The sequence below is a fragment of the Semicossyphus pulcher genome, unplaced genomic scaffold (assembly GCF_022749685.1).
Source record: "Semicossyphus pulcher isolate SPU_LCO1_2020_fin unplaced genomic scaffold, fSemPul1.0.p SCAF_3, whole genome shotgun sequence".
NCBI lineage: Eukaryota > Metazoa > Chordata > Actinopteri > Labriformes > Labridae > Semicossyphus > Semicossyphus pulcher.
The window spans coordinates 26201993-26222158 of record NW_027211704.1 but is presented as its reverse complement, the minus strand read 5'-3'; the positions used below and the strand labels follow the sequence as shown (position 1 = coordinate 26222158).

The window sequence follows — 20166 nt, the reverse complement described above, 5'->3', positions numbered from 1 at the left end:
AGCTTCTAATTCTTTGGCATTTACAGTCGACTGTGTTTTCATGCATTTATAACACTTTGAATCTTAAAAGCTCCTTTAATCGCTTATGCCTAGCCTGGAACATAATAAACAACTTGCTGTGGTGAAAGTGCCACATGGGGGAGATTTCTAGCAAGAAAGTTAAACACCTCTGTCACTGGCAGTTTTGTTGCTGTTTTTCATGCACTGTAAGTACCATAATCTACTCTCTGAGCGTGGTTGCTGTAGTTAAAAACAGTGAGAGGCTGAACAGATGCAAGACAGCATGAAAATGAAAACTAACCATTCCTACAAAGACGTAATATGGACACTAAGCAGAGGCATTACATGATGGTTTCTTCTTCTGCCTTCTCCTGTTGATATAGATTTAAGGACATGTTAAAGCCTTTCAACACCCTTACCTGGCTGCTGTCTGCTCTGCTTCCAGCATCAGCTGCTATCAGCCATGCTTTGGCAGGTCACCTTTCTCTGTATAGTCTGGCTAAACAGGTTAAATAGATGTCTTTTGCTGAATATATTAAGTTACTCAATAGTGCACCATTCTTATTTCCTCTTACGCCTCCTTTCGCTGTTATGCGAATTATCCTCTTTTGATGTAGAAAGAAATGCACTGATAATGTTATCACAGTGTTATCCTGAAGAGACTTAAAACTATTTTTCTGGGGGGTGGAAGCTTTTTGCAATATATTATTATTTTTTGTAAAAGTATCAAACAGAAATGTCACCTTTTGTCCCGAATCATATTGAAGGTGTATAAACTCTGGTCTGCTTGGAGAGTGAGGAGCTTTGATAATGTCAGTTTGCTACCAGGTGCAGACGGCTAACTGTAAGATTGACTGAGGTGACGGAAATAAGCAAATTCTGTCTGAAGATGATTTGTCCTACAGCAAGATGAAAAGAAAATCACAAAAGGGAGAAAAGGTGTCAGAGTGTTTTAGCCTCAGCATTGTGTGTCTTCTTCAGAAAAGAGGAAACAGAATTAATAACCTGAATTGATTTGTTGCCTCCTGAGTAAAATGACAATACAGTTTTTTTTGTATCCTATGCCAGCATCTGTCATACTACCTTTACTGCAAAATAATTAAGATACTTTGACTTGTAATCACTTGATTCTGTTGCAATCACTTGATGTCATGGTAAATATCACGCTGACAGTCCTTTGCTTTCTCCGTTTATTTTATAAAACAAATCCCTTTTAGGGATAAAGCATCTGGTGGGTCTACTTAATGGAATGGCTTCAGCCGAATGAGAGATTAAGAATGAGGCTGAGGGGAGGGAGAGACAGACCTGGAGTGAGGTGGGTAAAAACCAAAGAAAGAATTTTGATATTCAATATTTTATAAATGATACTGAGAGTCCATATTGTTTTTTTCAATCTGTCTTTTCTTTATTTTGTTCTTTCTCCTGCCTGCTAGCTAGCTCGTACTTTTAACAAATACTAGTAAGCTGGGCTAGTGCTATTCAGTCACAATAGCCCTCAGAAGTTTCTCTTCTCTCTTTGCTGGGTCTTTTACTCCCCCCAGGCATGTTTTTCATGATTTTCTTTTTTTGCATGCTTCTTTTTTTTTTTAGAGCATGTCTAACTTAGACTGAGGAGGGTTGAATACAGTAAATAGTGCAACACAGCTAATAAGCTCAATAGTTTCCACCACTCCCCAGCTATTTGTTCCCTTAAAGGTCCGCAAGTTGAGATGGTTTGTTATTTGACTATGGTGCAAATAGTTTAAACCAAAGTGAAAAAAAAGATTTTTACTACAAATTAACTACTGATGACAAGGATTCAAAGGTAATTCACTGATTTTTTTCAATTTTGCAGATGGAGTTTGTTGTTTTAAATTATGACCAGGCCATGAATCATAGCATTTGGTAAATGGACCGCACCTATAGCACTTTTCAAGTTTTCTGACCACTCAAACCATTTTTACACTACATGTTACATTCACCCTTTAAACATACACTGATGGCAGAGGCTGCTATGCACAGTGCCAATCTCCAATCAGCTAACCATTCCCACACATTCATATCCAATGGCTATGCCTTTGGGAGCAATTTGGGGTGCAGTGTCTTGCCAAAGGACACTTTGACATGTAGACTGCAGCAGCCAGGGATCAAATGTCAACCTTCCAAGACAACCAACTGTACTACTGAGCCACAGCCACACCATTTGCCTGTATTTTTTGCCAGTATTATTGTGCTGGTGCAGAGGTGAAGGCTTGGAAATGGAGATGTAAACCCCTTACTGCCATCATTCATCATGGTAGGTGTCAACTCTCTGCCCAACAAACTTGATGAGCTGGAGATATTGGTGAAGGCTCGGAAAGTATACCATGAGTGCAGTTTTCTGTGTTTTGCTGAAACATGGTTGAATCAAAACATCTCAGACTCCAGCGTGGATCGACATGGCTTCACTCTCATACGGTCAAACAAAAGTGCTAAAGGTAGTGGCAAGAGAGAAGGAGGGGGTCTGGCTTTATTTGTGAACCAGAGATGGTGTAATCCTGCTCATGTTGCTGTCAAGGAGAAGATGTGTTGTCCAGATATTGAATTATTGGCAGGTATGCGACCATACTATGTACTAAGAGAATTCAGTCATATCATAACAATACTGGTGTACATCCCACTCAAACAACTGCTGAAATTCCATGTGAAGTTCTCCATGAAATAGTTGCCAGGATACAGACCAAACATCCTGAGGGCCCGATCAGACAGAACGTGTTTTAGCAGCTGGTGCGGCTTTTTTGTCATTGTTTCCAATGAGCGGGACGGTTTTTTGCGCACTGCTTTTGCGTTGCAGAGCGCCTCGCGTTTTCCGCTCTGTGGCCTCGAGTTGAAAAAACTTCAACTCAAAGCAGAAAAGAACCCGACGTCATGGCCGTTTTTTCTCATTGTCCAGTTGGATGAAAGGAGAGACAGGCCTTCTGTCAGTTTAAAATATAATGGTTAGGTTAATGACAGCTAATGATTCGGTGGATGCCGCACCCAGCTGCTAAAACAGGCTCTGTCTGATCAGGTGTTTACTTCCACAAAAAAGGCAGTGTTTTACGGCCTGCAAAGCGCGTTCTGTCTGATCAGGCCCTGAGGCACTTTAATAAATGGTAAATGGTAAATGAACTGTACTTATATAGCGCTTTTCTAGTATTTGCGACCACTCAAAGCTGCTTTTACACTACATGTCACAGTCACGCATTCACACACACATTCATACAGTGATGGCAGAGGCTGCTACGTAAAGTGCCCAACTGTCAATCAGATATCACATTCATACCCTTTGGCTATGCCAAAAGCAATTTGGGGTTCAGTGTCTTGCCAAAGTACACTTTGACATTTAGCCTGAGGGAGCTGGGGGCCAAACCTTCAACCTTCTGATTGAAAGACGACTGACTCTACCACTGAGCCACAGCCACCCCACAATAATATCAGGAGAATGGTTAAGGCCATTCTAAACAAAACGGATCATCCACTTAACACCTTGATGGACCAAAGAAACAATGGTGGTGGACGGCTCCTCTCTATTCGCTGCAGGACTAAGAGATATAGAACATCTTTTGAACCCACAGCCATCAGACTGTTTAATTCTTCAGTAAATGGTAGATGAGATGCCAGACAAGTGAATTTCCCTTTGGGGATCAATAAAGTTATTGTTTTTGTTATTTTACTTAAATGTTCTAAAATGTAATTGTTTTAGCACATTTCTGAATGTTTACTTTTCCCAAAGTAAGATATTGAAAATAAAATTAATGATTAATGCTGGCATCAAAATGAAAGATCCAGTTTCATGAACCCATCTTTGTATACCATCTTCATCATCTTTGATCAGTTGTATTGTGTTTTAGTGCAACCAAATGCTGGCTCAAAGCAAACCAGAGCTGTAGTCATTTTTAGTGTACTTTGAAATACTTATTATTACTTATATTGTATAGTATTTGTGTGTTGTTATATTATGGCATATATATTTTTTACTGTACTTTCAAATCTGTAGTTCTGTTTTTTTTGTGATACGGACTGCTTTATTTTGTATAATATTGTATATGTAAAGGCCCAACTAGGGACAGGAGTTGAAAATTAGTGAAAGCTATAAACTCTCTGTGCAGCACATCAGTTTCATGCTATGTACTGGAGCTATGCTAAATTGCATCTTCCCTATTCAAATAAAATAAATTCAGTTAAATTCAAACACAATATTTAGATGTTCCTGGGACGTTTTTAATAAATCTAATTCTGACACTAACACTGACACTAGCTTCCAACTTAACATGACTGTTTTCAGATTCATGTTTCTTTTGCTCTCATTTAAGAGTTGGCCTCTGCGTTGTTTTCATAAACAAAGTTTCTCTGGCCAGCTAGAAGAAACACAGAGCTTCTCCTTGCACTGAAAACAGGAATGACAAACACCATTAGTTGAAAATTTTCCATCTCGTTGCAACTATGTCATTGTTTACTTTACAATACACGTCCTAATATGGCTACCTCCCTGTCAAAGTGGCCCAGAGCACAGCCGAGGGGCCCTCTCTGAGACAATAAGAAACAAATGTCACTGCACAAAAAAATTGCCTGGCTTTCACAATGTTACAGTACTTGGCCTTCCATGTCGCTTGGCTCAGGGTCCTGTATGATTTTTATCTAATGGCCACTGTTAGATGCTCTTACACTGTAACAGGCAACAGTAGTTGGTTTGAACTACATGGGGAAGAATACATTTTTCTAAAGCACTGTTAAAAATACCAAATCCATGTAAAATCTTAAACCTGGAAGTAGATAAGAATTGACTATCATCTGGGGGTGTTCTCCATGGATTGTCTGTGCATAAGCTACTAGGCATTAGGCAACCTCGCTGCAAGTTAGTCAGGCAGTACAAGGATGCACAGGCTTCCCTTCTGCAGTTGGGGAAGGATGATGGCAGCCTCACCCAAATCCTAAAATCCTCACGTTTATGATATTTGCCCAGTATTATCTGTGCCTGTGGATGAATGGGAAGACAGAGCATGAGGAATGTAAAAGGTCAAACTGCATGATTTATACAAAGCCAGAGAATCCTTGAGAAAATACTTGGGCCGGGTTCAAACGGACATCATGTGATATGGGCCTTACACTGACCTTTACACTGATGCATTTCACTGGTCGCATTAGGCAAACGATGCAGTAAATTTAAAATAATTGGTTTTAAACAGTTCATAAATACATTTACGTTCAAGAAAGCATTTTATTGTTCTTTTTATCATTTCTGCAGTTTAAAAGATACTTTACTGTACTGTTGATATTTATTTTTTAAAATTCAACAGACCCAGTGATTTGGTTTTAAAATTACATAATCAAAGCTGTGGTGAATTCCTTGAAAAGATTTAAGAGCCATGTGTTTTGGTTGATTGGAAAATGTCAGTGATTAATCACATGTTCTTAGTCAAAAGTCATCTCTGGAGCATACACAGAGAGAGAGAGCTGTAAGGGAGCTATTAGATCATTAGTAGTAGGTTGATTGCTAGCTTCAATGTCAGTTTCTGAAGGGCATCAAGTTTCCTTGTAAACATATGTACAATCACAGATGTGTAAACACTGTAAATGTACAGTATACAGGTGCAGCAGTGGCAATACTTACATATATTGCTCTGTTTTTATTCCAGGAAGGCCTTTTAAGTAAGATATGCACCTACAAAAAAACAAACAAACAAACAAACTCTGAGAAAGTCTAATGATGTGCCTGTTCACAATATAATGCTGAAATGGTAGAGATGTAGAGGAGAGGCAGATTGCAAGAGAAATGCAGGACTATGGCTATTAAATATGAATAAACGGAATGTTGCTGGAAAGTGAAGGTGCATTCGGACTCAATATTCTTTAATCATAAGTGAGATATTAGCATTTCATAGAGGTTCATGCTGTATGATGGGATCCACTGGCCAATGCGCCTTCATTAGCTAAGTTCTCTGTGTAATGAGTGCTGTCATTAGCTGATGGAGTGGATATGCTCTACCTTAAAAGGCATATCTCTTGTGTACTAGCAAGGGAAAATACCTCTAAACAGATATCTTAATGAATAAGATGTTGTTATGTTTTGATTCTGAATTATATGAATAATATTGAGATGAAAAGTGCCGTATCAAAAGGGTCAACTCTCAATTACATTCACATTAAATGAGGTGCGTCTTATTACTTTCAGAGGTTTGAGGTAGGATCTCTGAGCTATACAGTGCTAGATATTAAAACTCACCATGTTATCAGAAAAAAGGCAGGACTGCTCTTGGATAAACCTAACTGCAAATTCTATGTGTGTCCATGCAGGAGTGTGTGCATATTTAGCAACAGTCAAGACAGTCAAAGCGGAGGTGTTTTTATGATTATGGAAGTCTACTTAAGCCTTTGGCTGAGGCTACATTCTTAGAATCAGGCGTGAAGTGATTAGTATTTTATTGATGAGCTCCTGAAGTGGCAAGTGTGGGAAATTGGATCTTTGATCTCCTGGAGTTTTGGAAATATATCCTGAGTGTGTAGAGCTCTCCAGGTAGATGCCCCCATCCTCCCAACATTACTGCGATACACACACATACACACATATACCCACAGATATGTTGTTTTGGATGCATATTCCTCTCCTTTTCCAAAACACACATTTGTTCTGGATATTTTAAGTGAAAGTGTACATGAATGTTCATTAACAAAATTGAGTATTTGTTTTCAACTGTAACCAATAAGTCTGATATACTAATTACAGTGTAATTTAATTTGAGCCCTGTAATAATGATGCTGTTATTATGGACATAAATGGTGCAGTTAAGCTGAGAGAAATCTCATTTGCATACTGTACATGCCAGTAAATTAAGCCCTCTCCTGCATTGCTTCAGCTTTAATTTTCCACTCCTTTTCACACTGCATCCCTCAACCCCTTTGCCTAATAGCAGGCCAACATGTTTGATGTGGAAAGGCGCTTCCTCCCACTAAATCTAGTCACAAAATGAAATACAGAACGGTTCTCATCATAACTCTGAGTGATCTTCTAAGACGTTGATAATAATAAGCAGGCAAGCTTTCCATCATGTGTAGTGATATACAAAAACAGTTTTGTCCCTTAACATATTAATCTTAAGAATTCCTTAATATACATCTGAGAAATAAAAAAACATCATTGCTGTGATAATGATTTGATAATGATAATGACATTTTTTATGAAACCGTAATCAGGTTGTATAGGCCTTCTTCTATGTGTTGATATGTGATATCTTGAAAAGAGGATTATAATTTTATATTCCTCCTTTAAAAAGATGAAAGACAGGAAAGAAATGCTTTTTTAAAGTTATTTTTCCCTCTCACCAAAACTTAAATTGCAAAATATTGCCTTGTTGTGTGTTTAGAGCAAATAATTTGGGTTCTTTGACTTGTACAAATGCTTTTTGATGTTTTTGGGATCTTTCTGACAAAGGGACATAGCTTGCCTTGATAAAAGCTCTGGAGTCTTCATTAGACATGTAGCTACTCGTGGTGTCTTATTGTCTGATGTTTGCAGTGTGGAGGTAAGCATGCTTTTCGTATTTATCCTGATCAAACATGAGAGAAGGACCGTTGTGAATGTTAAGGACTTTGGGTCACCACATGATCAACTTCACATTGGTTTAAACTTGTCCACTGCTTGCAAACATTTACGAGCTACCCTTTGAACGTTTAAGGTTGGTTTGGAGCGGGGTATATGGATTTTAAGACTGAAAATGCAATTGACCTTCACTGAGAATGCTGCTCCATTTTGTGCCATAAAGAATATTATTTTTCTGCCAGCCTATTTTCTCTGTTAGTCTCTAATTGGCGACATAAATCTCGGCCGTTGTGGGTGAGAAATGTTGCAGTGTCACACAGTGTAATCTTCACCCTTATTTACCAATTCATTAAGATTCATTGATGCAGGATCGGTGAGAGGAAATGACAGCATAAATCAGGCCTCCAACATAATGACCCTAATCAGTTGGGAATAGCAGAAAATGTCATAATGAACTATGTCCTTGTGTAAGTGCCACTGTACATTTTCATTGTGCTGCTTTATGAGTGGGAAGCATCTTCCTGACATGGGCTATATTTAACAAAAACAGAGTTGTTAAAACCTGATTCTATTGAAATGCTTAAATTAATGCAAGGTTTCTGTATTTAGCCCTGAGCCCTTATTATTCAATGTAACTGATTTATAGACAAACTACCTTTCTTTTTAACCTTTTTTGTTCTCTCTCTCGGAAGCTGGGACTCTTATAAGAATTGCATGGTTCTAAGGCTAAAACATCCTCTCCACCATGCTCCCTCAGAAGCAGCAGGAAGGGTCAATAGTTAAAAGGCGGCAGAAGGCGCAAAGTCTAAAGCGCATGGCGCTATCGTCCTATCGTCCACCCGGTGCAAAGCACCAAAGCGCACAGGCAAGTGTCATTGCTATCTTCCACCCAGCGTAGTCATCATTTTAACACCCAGCACCCATGTTGTGTAAATAGCAAGTGAAGATCTTGCGCCACCGTTGGCGCCCATGGGCGTGTTGGTTTGGCGCATTGTTATCTAGAGGAATAAATAAACAGAAACCGACCACGCCTTTGCTATTTAGCGAGCGAATTATGGACATACATAGGCAAGTTTACAACACGGGTCTGCTTGTCACTCACATGGGGACGCACAGCAAGCTTTGGTTTCCCTCGTCTCCCTTAATCATGATACTGCTTTCTGTTTGTTACCGATCTGCTGAGAAGTGCAGGAAGACGTGAACAAGCTCTCCTCCACACACACCTGCTTCACCTCAGGAAGATTCCTGCTCCAGCCGTGCACGGGCCAAAAACTACTGAGATTGACACAAAGCTCTCCATAATGCACACTCATTCAGACGCACCTCTGTATAATACAGCATAAACCAAGACACACACACACACATACGCAACTAGAAGGTAAATTAATTACCATACTTAAACATAACTACCTGTGGCACCTGTACCTTGTGTCAGTCTCGGTAGTTTTTGGCCCGTGCGCAGCTGGAGCAGGAATCTCCCTGAGGTGAAGCAGGTGTGTGTGGAGGCAGCGGTGAGCTTGTCCACATCTTCCTGCACTTCTCAGCAGATCGGTAACAAAGCGAAAAGGAGTATCATGATTTAAGGAGACAAGTGAAACAAAAATGTCGCATGTCTGTCCCTTAAACAACGTTTTTTCACTGTATCTGCAAACACACCGCTTTTTCCTTATGAGTAGAAGCGCTGCTGTGCGTCCCCGTGTGAGTGACAAGCAGACTCGCGTTGTGAACTTTCTAATGTATGTCCATAATGTACCCTCTAAATAGCAAACACAGATTGCCATAGACTTTAGACCAGGTGTTTGTTTGTCTAAGGCGCAGTTGCTTTCTGCGTCCTCAAGATAGCAATGCGCCACCCGTTTGCCTGACCACACCTCATTTCAAAACCAACATGCCGATGGGCGCAAACGTTGTCGGATGTATGCGCACCAGTGACATGAAATATGCCCAGGAGACAGCAGTTCTAATAATATTGCCCTCTCTTTGCAAAGGTACGCAATATTCATTATAAAAAGTTGTTGGGGCTATCCTTGGTTTTCCCAGGAAATACATCTGACACATTTCCTCTTGATAACTTTGCATTCCCATACCCATGGGAAAAGCTTTTTCATGAATTCTTGTTAAAATGATAAAAATATATGACACATTCTGTACCTACTTATACTAAGTATTAAACAAAAAGCGCTTTGACAGATCCTTTAGGATGCAAAAGATTGTTGTGCATTTGTTGGGTTTTCATGATTGACAAGTCTAATTAGTAAGATAAGCAACAAGTCACTGTCTGTTTTTTCCTGTGCATTGAGCCTGTGGTCAGGAAAGGAGGCCTCTTGTCTCCTGGTGTCTGTCCTCTTGCTGTAGTGTTAATGGGCATGAGGCGCATGTGTGTTAGATATTCAAAGTCAAATGAAGGAGAGTCGCTGAGAATATGTGTGGCGATCCACTCCTTAAAGAGGCTCTACATCCCAGAATTACTATTCCATTCATGGACAACCAGATTTAAACTCATTAGACTTCTCTATTTACTTAGTCTCTGTCGGCCCTAGTTGTACTAAAAATACCATGGCCTGCCTTACTTTGGCACATTCCGTCATTGTCTGAGCACAGCTTTTAGAGTGAGCTGTGTCGCGGATGGCTTCATGCAAAGGAGACCTGATTTGTATATTTTTCAAAATTATGGATCTACTCAGCTTCCCCACTGTGTGCCATCTAGTACCTGTCATACTGTGAATTTATCAGAGCTTGTAGTGTGATAATAGGTCAATATTGTTATGAGTGATCATGCTCACAATGACTTGGTGGTCATGCTCATGCTGTTGTAAAAGGCTTGTATCTAGATATCATGTCTGTGAATCCTATCACAGCCGTCCTAATGTGTTTTAAGTACCTTCAGCTCAGCAAAGGGCAGTTGTTTTATAAATAAAAAAATCTGTGGTCATGGTGACCTACAATTTGAAAGCCCATACCCAACATGATCTTGTCAATTGAAATCACTACTGATTTCTGGAATATGAAGTGTTTGATTGAGTAACTCATGATCTGTTAAAACCAAGCATAAGTAAACAAAGCCATACATGCTTGACGACATCTTTGTTGAATTATTTGTATTTTTTATTTGTTTGTTTTTTCACTCCATATCCTGATGTGCTAGCTTTTGGAGCCCCACACATCCTTTTTTGTTTCCACAAACCTAGTTACTGAATAATTGAACAAGGTAAATGTTTAACATATATTAACAAGTTCTTCACTGCTCTGCTGTAAAAAGCTACTGTTTCTTGGGCTTGAAAGAAACTATCTGTTGTCTAGTTTGACAATGATGCGTTTCTATAGGAGACCACCTCACTGGCCGCCCACTCTGCCATTGCCTATCTTGTTCTCATTCATGATGCCCTTCTAGAAGCTGCAACACAGTAGACTAGTGCATCTTCAAATGTCAGAAAGATAACTTTTTACTTAATTTGACTTCTTGCCAAAGGTGCATTTATATTGAACTTGATTCCCTGCACGAGGCCCCCCTCTCTCCCCTCCCAGTAACTGTTAAGGAAATGGTTTGATCATTCCAAATAGTTAATGTAAAGTGGTCCTGCTGTATTTGTTCCCTTGTTTACTGTAGCCCTGGCAGCGATCACTTGTTAAACAAACAGTTGCTCTGTTTGCCAGAATGAGTGGTCTGCTTATACCTGCTTTGTAAGGCCTTGGAAGAACTTGGAAAACACTTTTGTATTTTGTGCATATGGTGCAAGATGTGGGCTTTACATTGTGTATATTGTAGTAGTCAGGAGATGTTCTTTGCTTATCTGTGACTTGGTTGAAGTGGCTGACAAGATTACTTGGCTGTTTCGTCTGACTGTGAAGTCTCCTTTGGCAGAATGTCGTCCTTGCTGTAAGTTCATCTCAGGAGACAGCAGTCATAGAATTGTAGTTGGCAAGTGAGTTCAGATTGCATCTTTTTGATTGAGGTTGCACTGGTTTATACTCGATCCATTTTTTGCAAAAAACGAAAGATGTCACGTTACAGTTTAGAAAGCTTATTGGGATTTACCAACAGAAATATTCTCAGAGTATTTTGTAACAGCGGTAAGGGCTGTGATAAAAGTTTGCTGACCATGAAGCATGTGTTTGTCTCATGACTTTTTCCTAGAATCAGGAGTACCTCAAAAAATAAGACCACCTTGAGAAGCATTCTGTTGTTACACTTTTGGTACATGCTGATTTGTTTTGAGTCTAACAAGCAAGCTGAACCTAAACAGTTTTGAATTGAACCTCTCCCCTTTGTCTTCTCAGTGTGTCGTTATCTCCCACCCAAGAAATGTTTTACTTACGTTGTGTGCTTCTGTAAGCAAGGGCTGTTTGAGAACATGGTTAATCGAAACAGGTGTCTGCAGAGGCTTTACTGTCATGAGCATTAAAGAAAAACAGAACACAGAGAAGGGTCAAAACACAGCTGTGTGTGCCGGCCTACCTCGAATGGACTGCTGACTTGCTTGAGCTTTTAGATACCAGGCAAGCATGACAGGGGGACTAGAATTAGAGTTCCAGTGAGAATGGTAAGTGGAGGCAAGGCAGGGTTGATGAGCTCTGTTCGCCGACTGTTCTTAACATTCATCCAGTGTGGTCAGATGGGACACATGTGACTCTTGTTTGTTTAAAACTCTCCATATTTGAGGCAGGGAAAACAAAAGAAAATGGAAACAAACAGAACTCTGACCTCTTTTACTATCCAGTGTTCCAAACACTTGTTTTCTTCTGAAAGCAACTCCCCCCCCCCAAAGAACAGACAGGGATCTAATAATCAACAGCACAGCCAGTTCTTTTTGTACAAGCTGTTGTTGCCATGTCTTAACTACTGGAATATATTTTGATGCTTTTTAAAGGACGCTCTTTTTTGTGCCTTGTTTCCAGCTCCTGTCTCCTTTTATGTATTATGCTGAAATGCTTGTATTTTGACCATGAATACATTTATTTTTGCTACTAGTAACTACACAACAAGGCAGTACTCTTGACTCATAATTAAAGCTGGATTTGTATGTGTTGTATGAATGGAATGGATAGAACATATTTTTGTGTCATCACAGACAGGGCTACCCTCTGAGCAAAATGAAAATACATAATAGATAAGCAAACACATGACATTCATGTGGCCGAGTTGCCAGGGCCTGGCTTATGATGGTGCCCCTGCTTCAGTGTGTCACAGATTAAAACGGTTATCAGCACAACTCTCTAATAAGACTCATTTCTATCTGCTTGATATTTATAATGGATAATACCCATTTTCCATTTGCTTTTTTTAACCAATTTTTTCACTCTTAATATTGCAGCTTTGAATAATTCTGTGGTAACGTTAATGAGAAAGTAGATTTATGGGTTTCATTTGTTTGTCAATTTGCAAATTAATTGGGTGTTAATTTAAGCCTCATCCGAACTGGTTCAAAGCATGCACGCATTACTTTACATTCATTGTAACCTTTTTCTCTCTTATTGTGGGTCACTAGTTTTGCATACATTAAAGTAGCCCAGTGGCTCATTCTCTTAATTACTTAGATGCCATGCATTTGGAAATCAAGGCCTTTCTGTGAAAATTATGAAGATTTTGCATGGAATGTACGTGTGTATAATAGCCATTACTACTGCACCATTTTTGTAGTTTTTAATTTTTTTTAAAGAATGCTGAGTTTTTTATTTGAAATATTAGAGAAGGGGGGATAATGTGAGCTTATGGTTCATTGCAAATGTCATTTGATTCTCCCCGACAATGTGTGTTTATAATTGGTCTCTCAGAAGGGGAGTTGATGAAAGCTAGGGCCTGTAGAGAGAGTTGTGGCTGGCTGCAACCTATCCCACAGTATTCCTCTTGCTCACTCCTTGTTTAGAAAATCCTATTATGGGGGGAGGCTGTGCCAGACCAGAGGGGTGAGCCGGGTCAACATCTGTCTGGAGGGAGAGGGGGGCTGGCTCAAGCCTCAGCCTAGAGAGTAGTAGGCTGGGTCCAAGCTGCTCAGACAGGCCCCTGAGTGCGGGGGCGTTGTGACACATAACTGAACCGGCACAGGCCACAGTGTGAAACGACTCACTTGGTGTGTTTCTTGCAAGAATGGCTTCTACAGGAGAGGAGATATAACCATAGTGAACATTGTGTTTGATTTTTGTTCTTTTTCTTTTGAAGCTCATTGTCACCCAAAACTGTTACTGATGATACTGAGATAGGAGACTATTCCTGAGACTCATGGTTTGAAAGAGCAGTGCTACTTGTAGTACCGTTTAGTTTAGTTTAATAAAACTATGTTGAGATAATTCTCCCCCCTTCGCTCTGTAAATACCCTATGTTTCAAGTTGTCAACCTCAATTTCCTACCTGTCAACCTGAGTGTGTGTCCCCAGGGTGTCTGGGTTGTGGTTCTGCATCTCGTTTGGATCTGGAGCTCTGGAGACACTGTGCCCCTGTAGTTAAGCACATATTAATTTGCATTAGCCATTCTATTGCACACCTTAAATGCAACACCATAAATCTACATTAAGTTCCATTTTCACTTTTTCTCATGATGATGTCCAATGTTTTAAAAGGCATTTATTCTGCGTCATATAAATAATTAATCAGCAAAGTTAATTTGCTTCTGCTTGACTTGGTCAGCCTCATTAACCACCCTGGAATTGGGAGGCTAGACGTGTTAGGCCACTGAGGCCTGCAACCAACGAACAATAGCTGTAAATCATTCCACTGATTTGAGGAATACAGGCACAGTTATTGGGGTGGGGGTGTTTTCACATTAAACATAGATCACTGGGTTTATATCTTAACATAAAGTAAAGAGCATGCAATGATTAGAAAAAAAAAACTTTACTGGCAGTATTTTTGCATTGTCCTTTTTGGTTAGATAAGGTTATTCCCCAAAACTCAAATGGGTGAATAAATATCCAGACCAGAATTTTTGTATTAATTGAGGACCCTTGAAGGATTTAACTTTTTTTACTCAGCCTTACGTAGGATGTTTCTCATGGAGATCCTTTGGCAGGCCTCACGCAGTCACCCTGTTTCCCATTAAAAAGCCATTTTGCCGTGGTTCTTTTGGGAGTAGTGCAAGTAAATAAAGTGATTTCCATCGAAAGTGTTTTGTTAGACCCCAACTCCTCCACCACACCACTGCATATACCCCTTAATAGAGAACACAAACAAAGCCTGAGTCCCTTCCTCTTCTCAAGCCTAGTATGGACTTGTCATAGGATATGCACCGGAAAAGACAAAACAAAGGAGCGGTTTATTTTTCTGTGGAGGAGCATTCTGCGAGAGCGTGTGTGATTGCCTCGTTGCATATGCTACAAGCAAACAAACAAGACACAAACCAAAAGGAAAACCTGCAATAAAAGTGAAATTGTGTGGGAAGGGTATGACAGATGTTTATAGTTTGGCCAAGAGTTAAAACACAACCTTATTGCTCTGTGTTTTAACAGCTGTTTCAGTCTCCTCTCTCACTGTGTTATCTCTATGTTTTCTTTTAGGGATTTTTAAGTCAAGATGCAAGAATCTGGGACTGAGGTAACGAGCAACGAGCCAGCAAATCAAAATGGAGGCGTGAGCATGGAGGTTGGTCCCATGGACAGAAGACCCAAGAGTGCCACAGCGTCAGTTGAGGTGACTACAGCTGACCTCCTGCATCTCCAGCAGCACCAGGTAAACCAGTCCCCCTCCCACACCTTTCATAACTTTATGAAGCCATGTCAACAGCAGGCCTGATCCTCTTAAAGTGCCACTTAATATTTAATTCCACCACTAAGTACATCTAGTACATAAACACATTATTATTATTATTTATGTATATTGAGGCCCTTTTTGAATATTTAAAGAAGTGGAAGTGCTCTCTCTGTGACATTGTACTAAGTTCTAAGTGTGTTTATTGCAGCATACAGCATCTGCATTTTAGTTAAATATTTATTATGGTGTTCTAACATATTTTAAGCATGTAGGTGCCACAAGATTTTGTAGACAGTGAAGAAACCATGACATCCAATAGGATGACACCATTTTCCCCCAGCTTAGTGTAAACACACCTCACACTCACAACTAATGCAACATTCTGCCGTGTTAACCAATGTGGTAAGGACATGCACGTCAGTGTTATAGTTGGTGAAGCCCAAAACATTTTCACCATCTCAGACTTGAGGCTAACAGACAAGCACTTTCTGTTGGTGTCAGTGTTATGTGTGGCACACGATAGTGTGTTTAAGGAAACAACACTGAAAAGATCAGTGTGTCCTCTGCTATCTCTGTCTGTCTGACAGTACAACTTGGGTTGTTGTCAGGAGCTGTTTGGTGATGATGCACAGGCACTGTGTTGCTTTCAAGTGTCACAGCACATCCATCAGCATTTGAACAGGGAGGGCAACAATGCTGCAGCATGGAGCTTTGGAGATGGAGACCCTAAACATATAGTTTTGAGCAATAAGTGGTTCTTATAATTATTATTTATCATCTTTCTGCAGCATTTTCAGGACGTTATGATGATAGGATATTGTGACACTGTGATGCACATTTCTGTTTTCAGATGATAACCAGTAACCGGTTCATCCATGTCCATTTTGACATTTTGAAAGTATGAGACATCTTCAAAAATAGCTCAGCTTTTTTCAAGTTTATGGCTCAGCTTTGCTTTTATGCCATTTAAATAGTAATTGCCTTTACTTCTTTATTAGTCATTTATATTTTTTTATTTATTTTTTATAATTTTTGCATTTAGCCTATTTAACTATAGAGAGGAGTGTATGAATTGGTAGAGGGGCAAACATACATCACAGGCCAAATGTGATGTAATCCTGCCCTTAAGGCCTATAGCCCTTACCAGATATGTTTTTCATCCCCAGTCACATTCCAAACCCTAGTCCTAGACCCCACCTCCACCTAGCTTTTTTACAGTTCAAAATGAGCATATCCTCGTCAGTGGGAAAATCACATGTATACTGAATTCATTACTGCAGTAGTCACTCAAAACCATGGATAAAATTTCAATAACTGCAGGCCACAGCTGAGTAAACAGTTGCGCTGAAACTTAATTCCTGTTGACTTTTCCTTCATACTTTGCCATAGGCACATTCTGATTTGCTCTGCAAAGACAGGAGGGTTAGACCTTTGATGAATTAAGGCAGGGACGAGGAGGAGAGCAGAAGAGAAGGGGGAGAAAAGTGTCATGGATGTGCACTTGACACCAAGAAGGTATGAAAATAAAGCCTCCCTGTTAGAATAGAGCCAGTCGTCCAAGCATGGTCCCTGTTCTCAGTCATCCAGAAAGAACTATTACTCTCCAGGATCTGCCCTGGCATTTAAATGAAGGAAAAATAAGAAATCCCATTCCCTGCCCTCTGCTTTCCACTGTGTTAAGTAGCAGTAGCACAGTAGCAATAGCACTTTTTTCTTACTGCTTTTTTGACAAATCCAGTGTTTAATTTCTGTGGCCTGCGGGTGGATTGGAAACAGAGGGTGGTGTATTAATTGTTGCGTGTGATAAATGGAGCATGGATGGGGATAAAGGAGGAGATGTCTTACTCTCAGCTCATACCTGGGCTTTCATAGGATACTTACAGGGGATCAGGCAGGTACTCTTTTTTGTTCTCCCATTAGACAAACCATTGATTTTCACTCATGCACCATGAACCATGTTTATTTGCATCTTGCACTAATACATCTCAAAGTGACATATTTTTTGCATCTAAGAGGCTATTACCGCTTTTGGGGATGAAAAGAAATCTATCTGAAATCTTCACAGATTTAAGTGTAAATGTCTGAGAGTCCCTTGAGTGAGCAGGAACAACAGACCTGGCAGTGACATATAATTTATTCTTATTATGGAGCATAACTATAAAAGACAGTCCTCATTAATTAAGATGTGGGATGAAATAATTGTAATCTGTTTGATTATCTTGACTATGACAGGGGAATTCATCTTGTAGACTAGTGAGAATTGGGGGAAGTGGACCATAAGCAGGATTTAAGCATCTCTGTTAGGAAGAAATAAGGAAGAAAAGAAGGCGCTGATGGAGCAGTTTTCACTTTTTGAAGAATTTAAAGTGATAGTTTGTTTCAATGGTTAGATGTTTGGATATCATAATAACTTTTTGTTGTGCATGTTGTAGCTTTTTCAAGATGGCTCAGTTGTTTTGCAGTTTGTGTTGCAGTCTGTGTTTATGTTTGTGTTGCAGAAGTTGTGGTTTTAACACTGTCCTCTTGAGGAAGTGAAGATACTGACAACAACAAAAACTTAAGCATGAAATAGGATTGTTTTGCAATAACCTGTTTTGTGATTTGTGATTTACACAGTTTTGCAACAGGAAGTTGTGTTGTGAGGCTGTAATAGTCACATAAACACAAAGTGAAAATAACAATGTTGGGGACTTTTTATCTGCTGTGCAGCTGCTGACATTCAACTCCTAACACATATCTGCTGGTATATGGTCAATTTCAGCAAAGCATTTATCTCATGTCAGACATTTAGCAATGCCAGTGATCCCTTCAATTGGAATTTAGTTCAACTGAAACAATTGTAGAGCATTAAATATTAATTTCCTGTCTTCTAGAAGAGCCTTTTAAATCAAATTAGAGCTATTCTAAAATATCAGTGTGTCTCTTCCTCTCAGTTATATGGTACAAATATACTCCAACAATGACAATGACATGAGAAAAAGCAAAGCAGGGATGAATAATTACTTTTATTTTATTTTATGCATCCATTCAATTAGCTTTTTAAAATGTTTGTCAATCATGTTATTTTAATTTTTTCTCTGCCTGCATGATTAAAGTGTCTGTTGTGTTGCTTGTGCAGAGAAGAGAGAGTGACACGCTTAAAGTGGCTGCAGAAAGAGCTGAGCCGGCACAGGTTTCCTGTTTGCATAATGCAAGGCTTACTCTGTCCCATGGAGGCTTGAGAATGTGGAAATGTCATCAAGCTGAGCTTCAGGGGAAGTGTTAGATGATAAGCCTCACAATGATTCAGATAATTACACACACAGATATACAGTACACATATAAACACTTACATGCTCAGACCAAACACATGCCCAAAGGCTAGGTTCCCAGTGCAGGCCCTGCTAGTTTCTGGCGGCCAGTCTACTTTATGGGCTAATGGTCAAAGTGGGAGAGTAAACAGCATCAGGTTCGAGAAGAGATCAGACAGCATTATCTGCCTCAGATCTCATTTAATCGCAAGTACTATGCCGCTGAGCCTAGGCCAGGAGGAGGGGATGGGGGGGGGGGGGGGGGGGGGTATGCCTTGTGGTTTACAAGATGAACACAGCCTTATCACCACATTTCTGAATTGAATTCCAGCCAGTATCTCTGTATTTGCTCTACTGCAGAATTATTTATCTGTGTAGTTCACTGCTGAATACTTCTGGAATATGTGTGTTAAAGGCTTTTGGACACATGACTGTGAAGCACAAGCCTCATAAATATGTGCTTTTTTTCTGTACTATATCATCTTACTCATGCACTTATACAGTTTGTGCAAGTGTGGGTCCATACAACAAACCCAATGAAAGCATGTGAGTCCACATGGTGTTACTGGTTTGCATACTTCTTCATCTAAAGAAGTTCTCAGGTGTCTTCATACATACTGTTCACATTGTCACAGGAGACTAAGCAGAGGCTCCAACTTATTGGAAAATCGGTGGCAAGGATAACATCGCTGTTATGACACTGCATATTGCCCTAAATTGCCTTATTGGTAAAATGATAGTGCTCGTCCAATTTGAATAATTTTATGGAATCCCTGACAGAATAGTTTAATTATGTTATCACACAACTGGCAACATCTGTCTTTGTACCAGAGCACATGACAGTTTTATTACAGGCTGAATTTCTTTGCTGATTCTGGCAATTGATGTGTGATCTGATTAATAATCACACAGATGGAGGTGAAAATTGAACAGATATGAGCTGCTATGTTAAAAAAAAGGGGTGCAATAATTATTTTAGCAGAAAAAAAAAAATGCAGCCTATGTCACTGAAAATACATTTACTGTTTTTACACCGGCTTCATCTCCTCCAGTCCAGGTAAAACTTTACAAATTATTTTTTAGAGCTACACCACCCAGCCTTGAAGCCTTTGTCTTAGGGATGCTTTCCATGACAGACAGCTGATGAACTCAGCAATTTTGTTGAGTCTACCTCTAACCGCTTTTCTCCAACAGGGGTGAAAAGCGGCCATAATTTTAAATAGTTGACTCTTGCTTGGGTTAACATCCTGTTTACACACCCTGCTTATGTGGGCAGCAGGAGGGGAATCACAGGAGTTGTTTTACTTTGTGGTTATCAGAATGTACAAACATTTGACTCTAAAGGGTGTTTTTTTTCTTTGAGAGTTAAAAAAAATCCATGCTTTGTGTGCACAAAAGACCAAAAAAAGAGAGGGTGACAAAAGATCCGATTTATAAACATGACTTACATGAAGTAAGATTCTGATATTCTGTATTTCTCTGTAGACAATGTGTGGATGAGGAAAAACATCTGGATGAGGACGTGTGCACATACAAATGTCTCCTATGTAAATTATCTAAGTGTATGCAGGTATCATTAGGAAAAGTAAAGTGGCTTTCTTTGTGTGGCGGCATGATGGTCTTTGGTGGCCAGGGTCTGCGTGTTTGTGCTGAACTGGG

General features: G+C 39.7%; 1 protein-coding gene across 3 annotated transcripts in view; it reads left to right on the top strand.

Annotated features, from left to right (window-relative positions):
* Positions 1-20166, top strand: part of foxp1b (forkhead box P1b) — a 136618-nt gene that overhangs the window by 47434 nt on the left and 69018 nt on the right. For 2 of the 3 annotated variants that reach the window (XR_011309324.1, XM_069677732.1), the window contains exon 1: positions 15095-15196. Coding sequence is in view for 2 of the 3 variants with exons in the window: in XM_069677732.1 (XP_069533833.1) it covers positions 15104-15196 (93 nt within the window). In the remaining variant the exon portion in view is untranslated. Of the gene's footprint in view, positions 1-15024; positions 15197-20166 lie in introns of those variants that run through there. The other variant, XM_069677728.1, reaches the window with a different exon arrangement.